This window comes from Lepidochelys kempii, chromosome 9, assembly GCF_965140285.1.
Source record: "Lepidochelys kempii isolate rLepKem1 chromosome 9, rLepKem1.hap1, whole genome shotgun sequence".
Taxonomy (NCBI): Eukaryota; Metazoa; Chordata; order Testudines; family Cheloniidae; genus Lepidochelys; species Lepidochelys kempii.
The window spans coordinates 27,654,853-27,671,515 of NC_136388.1; the positions used below are offsets into that span (position 1 = coordinate 27,654,853).

Sequence of the window (16,663 nt, forward strand, 5' to 3'; positions counted from 1 at the left end):
GACCCAGTGTTACAAGCCCATTGTGGTTGGGGCTCCCACTGAGTCCAACTGGAGTTGTGCAAATACATACACCTCATGGGACTGGGCCCATTGGATATATTAAAACTGAAAAACAGGAGAGTCACTATTAATTTGTATGAGAAAAATCAGCTATGGGCACAGGAAATGCCAAACTATCACCTAGAAGGATTTATGCTGTCAACAGCTGAGATTTACACAGATCTTATTACTGATGCCTTAAGCTAAAGTAATTTATTCACCTTCTCTGATTAATTATTCATTTTTTATTATGCACAGCAGACTTGGAAGGTTAAGGAGAAAGGGTGTATGCTAGTCAGTGTCAGGGCTTTGGCTCTAGATGCTGCTGCCTGGCTTTCACAAAGCTAAATCGCGTGGCCCTCTGCCTACTACAGAGTGCCCAAAACACAGCAGAATCACCCCACATCCACTGCACCAGGAACAGATAGGGAATGTGAGGCCTACTTTGTAGCATCAAACTGTGGGGGATCTCTGTAGGGGAGAAATGGGGGGAAACCTGAGGCAGAGACAGGAGCAGTGGATCTGATAGAAAAACTCTCCTGATCCCTGTGTCAGTTTTAGAGTTACTCTCCCAGACAGAGTCTAATTAGGGCTTGTCTTCACCACAAAATCTAGTCATGATGGAACAAGATCTTGAAGGGTCAAGCTAATACATGCAATTCTGACACAACTTTGCAGTTGGTGTAGACAAGGGCAAGTTGTGGTGGAGGGCACATAGATACTTTAAGCTACCTTTGCTCCTTCTAATATCTGAGAGTAGCCCCCAGTAAAACGTAGAGCAGCCTCAAGGAGTTGCACTCTGTCCACATGCCCTCTTGATCCCCCAGACACACACCTATGCTAGAGACTGTTCTGCATTTGAAGTACTTCACAATGGGGAGATGTGGCTGGGGTTTGGTCCATAAGCAGGACCCCTTCTCAGGACTAAGGGGAAGATTATAATTTCCACTTTCCCAATGGCATTTCCCCACATTAAACTCTTTTACTTGCCTCTGAGAACCAAAATTGGCCTTGTGTAAGCAGCTCTCAGTTGTATCCATGGGACAGTTCTGCACTATCATACTCATTCTCCCCAGCTACATGATATTCAAGGATTGTGGACTCTCCGAAGTTGGGGAAATGTGACCCATTTTTTTGTCTCTGAACTTGACTTTTGAGATTCTAGATACCTCTGCCTAGAGGCCAGTTTTTGTCAGACACAAGGATTCTGGCTTACTTTAGCTTGTCTACATAAACTGCCCCATTACAACATGCTTTAAATAAGCCTCAGTATAGGCTGACAAGAAAGGTGAATTTTGGATTGTAGAACAATTCTATCCTACTAATATCAGAAGCCTGAAGAAAAGAAAAAAGTTCCATAACAAATTCCTGTGGGAGAAGCCTACAATTATCAGATGTGGAGACACACTCTGCTTGGTGTTCCAGGTGAATCTACTTTTGTGCCTATATATATATCCTTGTTTCTGCTTTTCAGGAAGAAAACTTCGTAATTTCATGTGGTTTACTCTTTGGATAGGCCTGGAACAAAGCCCTGAATTCATACATTTCCTGGGGAAATTCAAATCAGTGCTCTCACGTATTGACTCCTCTCTAGTTTTGACCTGAACCCAGGCAAAGCTCATTGAAATTAATTTTGTCTTAGGTTTACTCTTGAGTTTTCACAAACTGAAATAAAAAGGAGGGAAAAAATATTTCCATGACCCCCTGCAACATGAAACCAATGTATTTCCCACAGCTCAACTGTGCATACTACATATCTGACCATTGCTCTTTCAACAGTCTAAAGGCGGAGGAGGCCTGGAATTACTTCAAGTCAAGGTTGCAGAAACTATCAGAAGCCTGCATCCCAAGAAAGGGGAAAAAACTCATAGGCAGGAGTTGTAGAACAAGCTGGATGAGCAGGCACCTGAGAGAGGTGATTAAGAAAAAGCAGAAAGCTTACAAGGAGTGCAAGATGAGAGGGATCAGCAAGGAAAGCTACCTTACTGAGGTCAGAGCATGTAGGGATAAAGTGAGAAAAGCCAAAAGCCATATAGAGTTGGACCTTGCAAAGGGAATTAAAACCAATAGTAAAAGATTCTATAACCATATAAATAAGAAGAAAACAAAGAAAGAAGAAGTGGGACCACTAAACATTGAGGATGGAGTGAGGTTAAGGATAATTTAGGCATGGCCCAATATCTAAACAAAAACTTTGCCTCAGTCTTTAATGAGGCTAGTGAGGAGCTTAGGGATAATGGTAGGATGACAAATGGGAATGAGGTTATGGAGGTAGATATTACCACATACAAAGTAGAAGCCAAACTCGAACAGCTTAATGGGACTAAATCGGGTGGCCCACAAAATCTTAATCCAAGAATATTAAAGGAACTGGCACATGAAATTGCAAGCCCATTAGCAAGAATTTTTAATGAATCTGTAAACTCAGGGGTTGTACCGTATGACGGGAGAATTGCTAACATAGTTCTTATTTTTAAGAAAGGAAAAAAAAGTGATCCGGGTAACTACAGGCCTGTTAATTTGACATCTGTAGTATGCAAGATCTTGGAAAAAATTTTGAACGAGAAAGTAGTTAAGGACATTGAAGTCAATGGTAATTGGGACAAAATACAACATGGTTTTACAAAAGGTAGATCGTGCCAAACCAAGCTGATCTCCTTCTTTGAGAAGGTAACACATTTTTTAGACAAAGGAAACGCAGTGAATCTAATTTACCTCAATTTCAGTAAGGCATTTGATACAGTTCCACATGGGAAATTATTAGCTAAATTGGAAAAGATGGGGATCAATATGAAAATTGAAAGGTGGATAAGGAACTGGTTAAAGGGCAGACTACAACGGGTCATACTGAAAGGTGAATTGTCAGGCTGGAAGGAGTTTACTAGTGGAGTTCCTCAGGGATCGGTTTTGGGACCAATGTTATTTAATCTTTTTATTACTGACCTTGGCACAAAAAGTGAGAATGTTCTAATAAAGTTTGCGGATGACACAAAGCTGGGAGGTATTGCCAATACAGAGAGGGACCGGGATATCATACAGGAAGACCTGGATAACCTTGTAAACTGGAGTAATAGTAATAGGCTGAAATTTAATAGTGAAAAGTGCAAGGTCATACATTTAGGGATTAATAAAGAATTTTTGTTATAAACTGGGGATGCATCACTTGGAAGTAACAGAGGAGGAGAAGGACCTCGGAGTATTGGTTGATCACAGGATGACTATGAGCCGCCAATGTGATATGGCTGTGAAAAAAGCTAAGGCGGTTTTGGGATGCATCAGACGAGGTATTTCCAGTAGAGATAAGGAGGTGTTAGTACCATTATACTAGGCACTGGTGAGACCTCATCTGGAATATTGTGTGCAGTTCCGGTCTCCCATGTTTAAGAAGGATGAATTCAAACTGGAACAGGTACAGAGGAGGGCTACTAGGATGATCCGAGGAATGGAAAACCTGTCTTATGAAAGGAGACTCAAAGAGCTTGGCTTGTTTAGCCGAACCAAAAGAAGGCTAAGGGGAGATATGATTGCTCTCTATAAATATATCAGAGTGATAAATACCAGGGAGGGAGAGGAATTATTTACGCTCAGTACCAATGTGGACACAAGAACAAATGGATATAAACCAGCCATCGGGAAGTTTAGACTTGAAATTAGATGAAGGTTTCTAACCATCAGAGGAGTGAAGTTCTGGAACAGCCTTCCAAGGGGAGCAGTGGGGGCAAAAGACACATCTGGCTTCAAGACTAAGCTTGGTAAGTTTATGGAGGGGATGGTATGATGGGATAGCCTAATTTTAACAATTGATCTTTTACTATTAGCAGTAAATATGCCCAATGGCCTGTGATGGGACACTGGATAGGGTGGGATCTGAGTTACTACAGAGAATTCTTTCCCAGGTGTCTGTATTATGGTGAGTCTTGCCCACATGCTCAGGGTTTAGCTGATCGCCATATTTGGGGACGGGAAGGAATTTTCCTCCAGGGCAGATTGGCAGAGGCCCTGGGGGTTTTTCGCCTTCCTCTGCAGCATGGGGCAGAGATCACTTGCTGGAGGATTCTCTGCACCTTGAAGACTTTAAACCATGAGTTGAGGACTTCAGTAGCTCAGACATAGGTCAGGGGTTTGTTACAGGAGTGGGTAGGTGAGATTCTGTGGCCTGCGTTGTGCAGGAGGTCAGACTAGACAATCATAATGGTCCCTTCTGACCTTAAAGTCTATCAGTCTATAAGTCTAACAGTCAACTCTAAACACTGACAAGTGGGGGGCAGTCAAAGACAAGGTGTCAGCCTTCATCTTAAATTTCATCTTTTTTACTAGCTTGTCTCCCACAGTAACATCACTGTGTTGAATGTGTCAGAGTTCATAGATATCTGTTTAGTAAATGTGTTCCTCAGGAAACTTATTTCAGCACCAAGCATTCATTAAGGTCCAAATCATGCTCCCTTTGTAGTCAATGGGCATTTAGCCATGAATAGAATCAAGATTTGGTCCTTAGGTAGGCTTCCCTGCAGTGCTATATGAAAATGATTACACTCTCCCAAGCCTAGTGCCATCAAGTTAATTATTCAGATTTCTCTGAAACAGATATGTAATTGCAGTTTGTTTTTGTATAAATCTGTGTCTTGGATTAAACATTCATGCTGTATATACAGTGAGCAGAAAAAAAACAGACTATGTCCAACTCTAATAAAAGTTTAATCAGGATCTGATGGTATGAGCTAGGACACTTCATATAGGCATATGTGCCAAGAGGGTCAGTTCTCTTTTAGATACAAGGGAGTTTATATCCTTATTTTTAATGTTTACATCTCTTACTTTTGTGCAGAGTGCAGATGTACAAGGAGGCATCCAATGGTGAACACAGCTTACAACAAATGGAACTAGCTGAGATATCCAGCAAAATTTCAAATCGAGATAAATGGAGAGAAATTTTTAGTTGCCATGGGTAAGATTTTTATTCTGCTTTGTTCTCACATATTCTTACAACCAGATAGTCTTTTGTTAGGGGTTTTACAAATTTAAATGTTTTATTTCTATGTCTGCATTCTCAAATGTATTTTCAAAATGCAAGTATAATTCCTTGGTTTTAAGTTTTTCTTCCCCACTGGTCAAAGAAAACTATACTAGGTTAATACTGCATTTATTTTTTTCAGCTGAGTTTTATTTTCACTTGCAGGTTGGAAATCAATAATACAATTCACCAAGTAACTGTTTTTCTCAAAGGTAACATTTTTATATTTGTCTGCCCTTTTTTGTGATTGCTTCAGTAGGCAATCGTATTTAAGAGATTACTCATGTAACATGTAGCACATTAGATGCTCGTATTCTCTTAAGAAAATAATAATCAAACTGTAAAAAAGCCTGTTTTAACAATTTCTGCTTATACATTTTTCCTTTGAGAAGCAAGCCTTCATATATTTGGAAGAGAAATTTTCATAATCAGGTTCAAAGTAACAGAAGAATCTAGGATAATGAACTTTTTTGTCTAAAAGTCAAGAGTTTCTTGGTCAATTTTAAAACATAGGAAAGAAGACACAGTGTTCAGAAATACAAAATGTATGTATTGCCCCAAACCTTAAATTGAAAGATATCAAAAAAGTTTAGTCATAGATTATATATTTTTGTACTGTAGTCATTAGAATGTGCTGAAGTTATTGGCAACCATTGATAAAAAAAATAAAAGGTGAGTCAGACAGACAAGTAAACTGCGTATTAAGCAATTTAAAACTATTAATATGTACAGATAACTCTTTCACCCTAATTAGTATTTAGGCTAAAACAATCGTTTCTGGTTATAAAACCAATATTTGACTTTCAATATCATGCATGTTTAAAATAAACTAACTTGAAATTAAAGGCATCACCTTTATTGAAGTCTGTTCTTAAATGGCTTCCTGAACAAATTTGTTCTAAAGCAGAAATAGCTCTGGATTTTTTTAATTATTAATTATTGTTCATGTCCTAATAGGGGACAGTGAAATAATTTAAACTCTTTAGAAATCCTATTCAAAACTAAGTGTATAAGGAAGGAAGACAAAATAAAAATACATATTAGATAAATAACATTTTGTAGGTGGCAGTGTTGAAAAAACATTCAAAGTGCCGATGTGACAGCTTCGTCTTTTTGTTTGCAATAAAGCTTCTCTTCCAGTAGTTGCCTATGACTCAGATGATTTATTCACTAGACAAGAAAGAGATCTTCTCCTGTTCTCTGGTAATCCAGACAGCTAGGAAGGCAATTCTCTTTTCCAAGGTTCAGCTGTCACTGGGTAACTTCTCCTGTAACTGCTTTCATTACACTGGCAAACTATGGACATCGGTCCAAAAGTACAGCAAGTCAAAAGACGAGTAGATTCAAAGTTAAGTTATACTGAAATACTGCAGGAAGAGGTAAAGAAAAGCCAAATAGTAAGTAGAAAAGTATTTGTTTTATTCCTTTCCCAACCGCAAAAATAGAAATGTCCGACCTTGTTGGGAATTTGACTCTTGAAAGTGATTTTATGTGTGTGTTAGTTTCCACAATGCAATAAACAGAAAATTTTAGGAATTATGTGGCTTGAAACCGCCTTTAGAAAGATAACTATACAGTTATTACAAAAATTGCACCATTTGAGCAGTGTTGCAGAATTACATGTCAGTCTGTCTCTTTAAATATATTGCTGTATTATTTCAAATCTAGAACATCAGTGTATATTTTATAGTTTCCTTTTAACTATCTGGAATTATATGACAAAGAATATGTATTCTTAATCTTTTACCACTTTTTAAAATAACTTTAACTTCATCATGTCCATGTTGTTATGAAAAAAGGACGCTGGGGGGTATGGGGGAAGGAAATAACTTAGTAGGACCAAGCATAGGAATAAGCTAGCTTCTAACTCCTGCAGCTGAAAGAATATACAAGTCCTGTTCGTTTCTCTCTATAGAAATACCAAGACAATCACAAATCTGATTATGACAACAAGGATGGAATGGAAGCATCTCAGTTTAGAAGTTCCAAAAAGCAGGGACAGTTTCCATCCACTATCCCTTTCTTAATCCCCAAACCGCTTACAGTCTCATCAAACCTGGGCGGCCTGCCTATCTCCCTAGAAATGGCAGTGGTAAGCAGATCTTGTCAATTAAGCATGAGCTGTAATTTAACCTCACCAAATCAAGAAAGACCTGGGAATTTATCTGGTGTTATATGAGGATTAGATTATTATTGGATTCAAGAGCGCAGTTTGTTGGTATTGATAAAAGAAGAATATAAATTTAATTATTTATTTATTTATTATGCTTTTAAAGAACACAGTTGCTGTACAAGCCACAAAACTGATATAATACAATGTTTATCAGGTACTATGACAAATAATAAAGGATATTGTTTCTTTGCTATTTGATATTTTTGTTGCCTAGTGCAGTGGTGCTTAAAATTTTCCAGTCACACCCTCCCTCTCATTACCAGCAATGGAATTTGTCTACACACACACCCCTCCATTACTGCACAGCCAAAGCTTCCTCAGCAGCAGAGCTTGAGCTGAAGATGGAGCTGGGGGCAGAACTGGGGATGGGAGAGGAGCTGGAGCAAGAGGCAGAGCCAGGCTGGGGCCTGAGCAGGAAGCGCAGTGGAGCTGCAGCTGGGCTCAGACCTAGTCTTGGGGAGGAGTGGAGCTGTGACTTGGGTCGGAGCTCACGTGGGGGCAGAGAGGGAGCGAGGATGGAGCTGGACCTGGAGGTGGAGCAGGACTCGGGGCTGAACAGGGTTGAAGGCAGAGCTGGTGTGAGGATGGAGCGGCACTGGAAGCATGAAGCTCCCTCCCTGCTCCCTGTGGAGGCTGGCTCCAGCCCCATGTGCCCTCTACATGTTCCTCCACGTCCCCTGTGGGGGGAACTCCACACTTTGAGAACCACTGGCCTACGTGTCAGAACACTGGTCATAAATTCAGGAGATTAGGTTAACAGTCTTCCCTTATCCAAAAGGCTAGTTTTTTAAGTCACTAAATATTTTGGGGCATGATCCTGCCATATGCAGAGTCTCCAATGACTTCAATGGGATTTTTGAAGATGGGGAACTTGCAGAATTGCTCTTTGGTGCCTACAGGCTGTAAGGATCAATAAAAATCCCAGTTATCTATTAATGTAAAACACCCATGTAACATAAAGCTCAGGCATTTAACACTAAGGGTAAAATTCTGACACGAGAACTGCATTGGTGAACACACACAAAACAGAGACAGGTTTCAGAATAGCAGCCGTGTTAATCTGTATCCGCAAAAAGAAAAGGAGGACTTGTGGCACCTTAGAGACCAACAAATTTATTTGAGCATAAGCTTTCGTGAGCTAGAGCTCACCTGTAGCTCACGAAAGCTTATGCTCAAATAAATTGGTGAGTCTCTAAGGTGCCACAAGTCCTCCTTTCCTTTTTACAAAATAGATAGTAAGGGTCAAGTCCTGCAAAGACTCATGTATATGAATGACTTTGTTTACATGAGTAGTCGCACTGACTTCAAATGAATCTCTCCACACTGGATACAACAGCCTGTGTGCATAAATCATTCCATCTCTGATGTGGAGTAGCTTAAGCAGAGGCTGTGCACAGAGGGACTCATGATGTTTGCCCAGGAACACCCTACTCTGACTGGTATGGGGAACGTGCTCTCTTTTGGCTAAACCAAGCTTCTTTTTTCTATGCCACGCTCTCACGAGGTGAACACCACAGGCAGGTGTTCCCATTAAGTGTTTTCTGACTAGAAGTGCAGCACAATAAGTGATCGGTGCATAGTGGCTTTTTATCCATTTTGAATGGGTAAACACATATATACATGGCTTCACTCATGTGAGTAGGACTAAAGAGATGAAGGCATTCCACTAGGGAGAGTGAACAGCCACACCAGTTCTATGCTTCGCCTTACACAGGAGACTTCCCAAGCAGCCAGTTAAGCCAGTTTTATGGCCCCTTTGCATCTCTGGGGTGAAGTCCTGGCCCCATTTAACTCAATGGGATTTTTACCACTGACTTCAGTGGGTCCAGACTTTCATTCCTGGAATTACACAAAAGAGCAACAGCAAATCTGAAAAAGTGGATTCCTTTTAACTAGGTGCTATAACCTAAAATTAATAATTCAACCTAGAGCTATATTTTATTGTAACTGAGACCTGAAATAAGTCATCGTGACTAACCAAAAATGCTTCCTTTCCTTTCACGTCATAGGGCCTGCTTCTCACGAAGGGTACATCTATATTTGAGCTGGGAAGTGCAATTCCCAGCTTGCAGGGATGTACCCATGCTAGTTCTGCTCAAGCTTGCACCTAAAAATAGCACAGTGTCATTGGTGGCGGCTCCCCCTCTCCCAAGTACAATCCCACCTAGCCCTTTGGGTATGTACTCAGGCCCATACGCCCCTAGTCACGCCCCTGCCTCTGCCATGAGGGACGCTCTGCTATTTTTAGGCACAGGCACATGTAAGCAAGCTGGGAATTAATTACATCTCCCAGCTCAAATGTAGATGCACCCTATGACCACTTTACAGTGCGCTGGCAATGTGAGGGAAGGTGCCTGAAAGTGAATGTAAATGTAATTTACTCCTACTTGAAGGCCCCTCTACATTGCCAAAATGGTGTAAATTGGCCCTAGTGTAAATGAGAATCTGACCCATTCTATCTTTATTCCTCTCATGTTAAGGGGCTCCGAAAAATGTTATTTGGAAACACATTCCACGTCTTCAGCTATGAATGGAAAAAATCATGTTTCAAGTTCCACGCTCCATATTCTGATCTATCCTATGCTTTGGAGGCAGAAAAGGTAAATTTTTTTAATGTAATGACTGACCACGTATTTTCAGTATCACAGAGTGAACTGCGGGGATTTGCAAATGTACTCTAATTTTACCAGACTCTAATTCTGCATGATCACACCTGAACACTGTGCTCTATTCCAGGCATCTAAATACCAGAAATATGGACAAATTCGAATGTGCTCAGAGGTGATAATTATGGGTCTGGAGAGAATGATTTATGAGGAGAGATTACAAGAGTTGAATATATTGCATGGCTAAGCAATGACTGAGGGGGGACAAAGCAGTCTGCAAATATCTAAAGGCTATAAATACCAAAAAGAGAGAGGATTTATTTATAATAGTACTAGAAGTAATGGGCTGAAATAGAGTTTGAGACATTTCTGCACTTTTCCCCTTTCATGCCTTTGGCGGACTCTTTAATTTAGAGATTTCCAGGAGATTTGTAATGAAGTGCTCTGTTCTTCCTTTAGGCAGTGAAACTGCACACAGGAATCTAACCATTTAGAGAACTCTTCAGTTTACTCCTCTATCTAGCAGTGGGATTTTCCTTCCTGTTTCTTTTGTCTTGCTTCTTCAAGGTTTTGTTTTTCTCTGTAATAACTGTCCAAATATGATTACTATTGCTCTTCTTTTGTTGGTATTGTTATTTTGCACTGATTTACCAGCTCTGTTTTGCTGGTGTTCAGATTCCTCTGTTGATTTACCGTCTCCTATTTATAAAACTTGTTTCTTCAATCCAGTCCCTTCAGATTTCCTCATCCAGTCCCCTCTCTAGACAGTTTTTCTCATGATTTCTGTCATTTCCTAGTCCATAGAGTCAATCCTGAGGTCTGTATTTCCAACTTCTTTTAAACATTTTAATCATCCTTTAAATAGCCGTACACTATTTTTGTTGTTTTTCTCCATGAAATGCACTGTAGAGGACTTCAAATCATATGCATGCTCCCCAATGGCAATTTAAAATATGTCCCATAAGGAAAGCCCCAACATGTTTCTAGATCCACATAAGGAACAAATGTGATCACATTTCACTTTAATCCAGCAGGCATGTACCTACATTTGAAAACATGAGCAGTCCCAATGTAACTTCAATGTAATTACTAAGGGGCTTAAAGACAGGTTTCAGAGTAGCAGCCGTGTTAGTCTGTATCTGCAAGAAGAACAGGAGTACTTGTGGCACCTTAGAGACTAACAAATTTATTAGAGCATAAGCTTTCATGGGCTACAGCCCACTTCATCAGATGCATAGAATGGAACATAGAGTAAGAAGATATATATACATACAGATAAGTTGGAAGTTGCCATACAAACTGTGAGAGGCTAATTAGTTAAGATGAGCTATTATCAGCAGGAGAAAAAAACTTTTGTAGTGATAATCAAGGTGGCCCATTTAGACAGTTGACAAGAAGGTGTGAGGATACTTAACTTTAGGGCAATAGATTCAACATATGTAATGACCCAGCCACTCCCAGTCTTTATTCAAACCCAAGTTAATGGTATCTAGTTTGCATATTAATTCAAGCTCAGCAGTTTCTCCCTGGAGTCTGTTTTTGAAGCTTTTCTGTTGCAAAATTGCCACCCTTAAATCTTTTACTGAGTGGCCAGAGAGGTTGAAATGTTCTCCTACCAGTTTTTGAATGTTATGATTCCTGATGTCAGATTTGTGTCCATTTATTTTTTTGCGTAGAGACTGTCCTGTTTGGCCAATGTACATGGCAGAGGGGCATTGCTGGCACATGATGGCATATATCACATTGGTAGATGTGCAGGAGAACGAGCCCCTGATGACGTGGCTAACGTGATTAGGTCCTATGATATGTGGACAGGGTTGGCATTAGGCTTTGTTGCAAGGATAGGTTCCTGGGTAGTGTTTTTGTTGTGTGGTGTGTGGTTGCTGGAAAGTATTTGCTTCAGGTTGGGGGGGCTGTCTGTAAGCGAGGACTGGTCTGTCTCCCAAGATCTGTGAGAGTGATGGATCATTTTTCATGATAGGTTGTAAATCTGTAATGATGTGCTGGAGAGGTTTTAGTTGGGGGCTGAAGGTGACAGCTAGTGGTGTTCTGTTATTTTCTTTATGGGGCCTGTCCTGTAGTAGGTGACTTTTGGGTACTCTTCTGGCTCTGTCAATCTGTTTTTTCACTTCAGCAGGTGGGTATTGTAGTTTTAAGAACGCTTGATAGAGATCTTGAAGGTGTTTGTCTCTGTCTGAGAGATTGGAGCAAATGCGGTTGTATCTTAGAGCTTGGCTGTAGACAATGGATCATGTGGTGTGTCCTGGATGGAAGCTGGAGGCATGTAGGTAAGTATAGCGGTCAGTAGGTTTCTGGTATAGGGTGGTGTTTATGTGACCATCGCTTATTGGCACTGTAGTATCCAGGAAGTGGATCTCTTGTGTGGACTGGTCCAGGCTGAGGTTGATGGTGGGATGGAAACTGTTGAAATCATGGTGGAATTCCTCAAGGGCTTCTTTTCCATGGGTCCAGATGATGAAGATGTCATCAATGTAGTGCAAGTAGAGTAAGGGTGTTCTATGCATCCGATGAAGTGGGCTGTAGCCCATGAAAGCTTATGCTCTAATAAATTTGTTAGTCTCTAAGGTGCCACAACTACTCCTGTTCTTTTTAAGGTGCTTAAAGTTACACACATGCTAAGTGCTTTCCTGGGTCAGGGCCTTAAAAGTAAAGCAAGACGACGGCAGTAAGCAATTAATGTTGTGAATGTCCACAATCTATTATTTATGTAGCAATTCTTTCTAGCAATTCCATTTAACCTCACTGAAAAACTTTTAGCTAGTCCGGCCAAAACTTTCTAATCTTGAAGGGTCTGCTATTGCTTAATTTATTAATTTAGGCCTTAGTTGGACTTTGCAATGAGCCCTGGGTCAGGAGCTATTTGTGTTACTCTAGAAGCAGATCAGGAATCAGATTGCAATTCAGAGAATCTGGTCCCTCTGGTGCTCTGGGACTCTGTTGGGGAGGGGGAGAAAGTAGCCAGATGCAACCTGAACCTGTCCTATATCTAGAGCAGACTGCTGTGCTAGCTACTCAAGGCTCCACCTACGCTCTGCCCCTGCATGCCCACTGCACAGAATGACAAGTAGTGACTGGGCAGCAGCTGCTCTCTCCCCATGTTGCACCATACAGATAGCTGTAGCCAGCATAAAGGAGTAAAGGGGACATCTTCCCAGCATAGGCATCTAGCAGGGTCAAAATTGTGCCCTTTCTTGGGTAGTGATTTCCTAATTTTAGGCTCATAAGCCCTCTCTCTACTTACTTTTCCATTTATCTCCAGAGCTGTCAGTAGCATGGTGGCCATTTTAGAGTCTCAGACAGGCTGGACAAGTTACTGACACTGGTATTTGAAAGCTAAAACTTTGGTCAGAGACAGCTGGAATTAGCATAAAATCCACACAGCGCATTGTAGTTTGGTTCCACTAGTATATGGGGCAGGGGGTTTGTCTTTTACGGTTTTTTAACTCTCTGAAATTTTTCTAAGGGGGAGCAAGAGCAATTCTGAAGGCTGTACAGGTGTACATCATTAAATACTGCTTGTTCGTAAGAAATAGAGAGGAAAATATTCCCCTCCAAGGGTAAGAAAATGTACTTTCCCACAAAAAAATACGAATTACTTAAATTATTTGGACATAAACAGAAAGATTAGTGTTGTCCTATGTGTTATACAGAGACAGAGTCTACTCTCCATTATGCTTCTGCAAATCCAAGCGTGAAGAGCAGAATCTGGTCCATTTGCTATAGATTTTTCTCTCAGAAATCTTTTAGTTTTATGGCCAAGGGACTTGCTTGTTTGGCCCATTTTGAGTTGTGGTGACCAGAACTTATGGACAATTTCCATGCTGCATGGCTGGCCTTTGTACTGGCAACTGAAATTAAAACCCTCCCCTGATCTCAAGCACATTCTTTGTCAGTGTTTGAAAGGAGAAGGCAGGGGTCAGCAGTCATTGCAAAGGACACCAATGTGATAGCGCTAAAATGAATGAAAGCCCTGAAAAACACAGGTGCTATCCCTCTCTGCACGTGTGGTCCTTCTTAAGATAACAAATGCATGTGCTGACTGCACTGTTTGGTAAAGAGCCAGATTTGGGGTTCAGGCTGGCTAATTGGCTGAATATATTGTAACAGGAATTCACCGGTGTTTTAAAGGAAAAAATTTAACCGTTTTTGCTGCAGCTCCTTTCTTAGCAAATCCTTCCAGTTTCCAATGTGATATCTTCCTTGATGGATCCAAAATCTGAGTAACCACATCGGTCTAGATTTTCATCTGGTGTAAACTGGCTTAACTCTACACTAGCTGAGGCTGTGACACATGGCGTTCATGGCCTGATTCTTTCCTCACACTGGTGTAAATCAGGAGGACCTCCATTGAAATCAATAGAGTTACACTGGTGTCAAGGAGCTGAAAACCAGGCTATGTGGGTTGACAAGTATTTCACTTTGACAGGCACAAAACCACTAAATCGGGGGTGGGCAAATACGGCCGCACCCAGCCCATAAGGCCTTTTAATTTGCCCTTGAGCTCCTGCCAGGGAGTGGGGTCAAGGGCTTGACCCGCTCCAGTGTTCCAGCCTGGGAGCTGGGTCAGGAGCTTGCCATTCGGCTCCCGGAAGCAGCAGCATGTCCCCCCTCCAGCTCCTACATGTAGGGGCAGACAGGGGGCTCACAACACACTGCCCCCACGCCAAGCATGGCCAATGGGAGCTGCAGAGGCAGCACCTGTGGATGGGGCAGAGTCCAGAACTGCATGGCCAGCACCACGCCTCCGCGTAGGAGCCGTCCGTGGGCATGCTGCTGCTTCTGGGAGCTGTGGCAGTGGCACCTGCAGATGGGGCAGCGTGCAGAGCTGCCTGGCCACACCACCGCGTATGAGCCAGAGGAGGGACATGCCACTGCTTTCGGGAGCTCCTTGAGGTAAGCGCTGCCTGGAGCCTGCCATCCTGAGCCCCATCCCTGATCCCCCTACCACCCTCCGAACCCCTCAGTCCCAGCCTGGAGCACCCTCCTGTACCCCGAACCCCTCATCTCCAGCCCCATCCCAGAGCCCACACCCCCAGCCAAAGGCCTCATCCTCTCCCACACCCCAACCCCCAATTTGCAGCATTCATGGCCCACCATACAATTTTTATACCCAGAAGTGGCCTGCAGGCCAAAAACTTTGCCTACCCCTGCACTAAACACTATTTGAAAATAACTCAATGGCTCATATAATGTGTTATTTAGAAAGTAAATCAACAAGAATATGGTCAAACCAAGAACCCAATCCTTTTCCTGATGAACCAAAAAACCTCATTGCTGTCAATGGGACCAGGCCCTAATTCTTTATAGGTTATGCCATGCAGCACTGAAACCCACAAAAAGCAGCCCAAGGTTCAGAGAGATCAGGCAGGATTTAACAGGAACTTGCTTAGCCCTAGTTCAGGTGATAGGGCAAACAGGGTAATCAGGATAGCTCTGTAAAGCTGCACTTGCTATAAAGGCAGATCTTCCTTTCTCTGGCAGTGACAGTCTTCAATAGCACCCTCAGAGAAACCAAAGGAGAGAGACAAAAACATGAGCAAAGATCTAACAGAAACTTTTAAACCCCTCTCAGTGAGGCTTGGAGGGGAGCTAATACACTAAAGTTGAGTGGGAACGCATCCGAAGGGCTGGAAGCCAGTGTGGCAAGGTCCTCCCTCTCAGAACTCCTAAAACCTCTTCCAGCCATGCTCCCCATCCCCCTTTAACAGCGGCAGATAACCAGGCAGGAGCTAATGCAGCTGCTAATAGCACTAACTTACAAAATTGCCTGTGACATGGACAGCCAATGGCAGCATGATTCTAGGGAGGGGCAGAGGCAGTGCTGCAGAGAAGCAGGTACCTCAGTGCTATCGTTTTCATACTCTGGCCTCCTCCAACCCTCTAAGCTCATCCCCATGAGAGGATCATCTGCCAGAAACACTTCAAGGTCCTCTGGCCTCCTCTCACAGGTTTTACTGTGGGGATAGAATTTGGTTGTCAACTAAGGCCGATCTACATACATATTTTATTGTGTCAGGGATCAGGTTATTACATGATATAGTATCCTGACCATATCATAACACATCGTGGTCTCACCCCTCGCAGACAGAGGCAACCCAGGTTAGAGAATGAATATTAGAACCCTAACCTTCATTGAACTGTATCATAATTCTGTAGCATGCTTATAAAATGGTTCTAACACAGGAAAGACCAAATCATGTCAGAACACAGGGCTCTCGTTTATAATAAGAAAACCCTTCAACACCATAATGTTCATGACAACCTTGGCTATCCTCAGGCACAGCCCTGATTCAGCAAACAATTGCCAGCAGTTGGTGTAGCTGCGTTTGTGCCGGTCCTTTAGCTCATTTGATACAAAGCCCAGTATGGCACTGTCTATGTTTAGATGCCAGCACCGAGTGCTGAATCAGGGATGTCCCTGAGCGTACACAATGCCTTAGAATTTTCCTGTGGTAGTTTCATTGGCCATTGCCATGCCTTTCATATTCTTTTGTGTCCTGCATTACAGTTTATGTGAAATGAGCCAAACAGAACAAGAAAACGCTCTTGCAAAATCTCTGGGAGATATTCTGTGGACAGCAGGGGAATGTCGGAAAGCCATTGTATGTCTTGTCACCACTGATACTTATTTTACACCCAATATAGACTACAAAATAGATAACTTGACTGAAAGAGTAAGTAAGAAAATACAGTACCTGTTATAAACAAGATTTGCAGAAAAAAGTGGGTTTTTTTTTAAAGACAAATATAAAATCTCATAAAACCCCGTGCCCTACCTTATGATACATTACAAATTATAAGCACTTTAAGATC

The 16,663-nt window shown here is 41.8% G+C and overlaps 1 protein-coding gene across 1 annotated transcript in view; it reads left to right on the plus strand.

Moving 5' to 3' along the window:
• Positions 1-16,663, plus strand: part of MINDY4B (MINDY family member 4B) — a 31,649-nt gene that overhangs the window by 1,567 nt on the left and 13,419 nt on the right. The window contains exons 2-8 of the mRNA XM_078854332.1: positions 4,865-4,984; positions 5,216-5,243; positions 6,966-7,142; positions 9,704-9,823; positions 9,960-10,017; positions 13,314-13,407; positions 16,359-16,524. Coding sequence (XP_078710458.1) covers positions 4,865-4,984; positions 5,216-5,243; positions 6,966-7,142; positions 9,704-9,823; positions 9,960-10,017; positions 13,314-13,407; positions 16,359-16,524 — 763 coding nt within the window. The remainder of the gene's footprint in view (positions 1-4,864; positions 4,985-5,215; positions 5,244-6,965; positions 7,143-9,703; positions 9,824-9,959; positions 10,018-13,313; positions 13,408-16,358; positions 16,525-16,663) is intronic.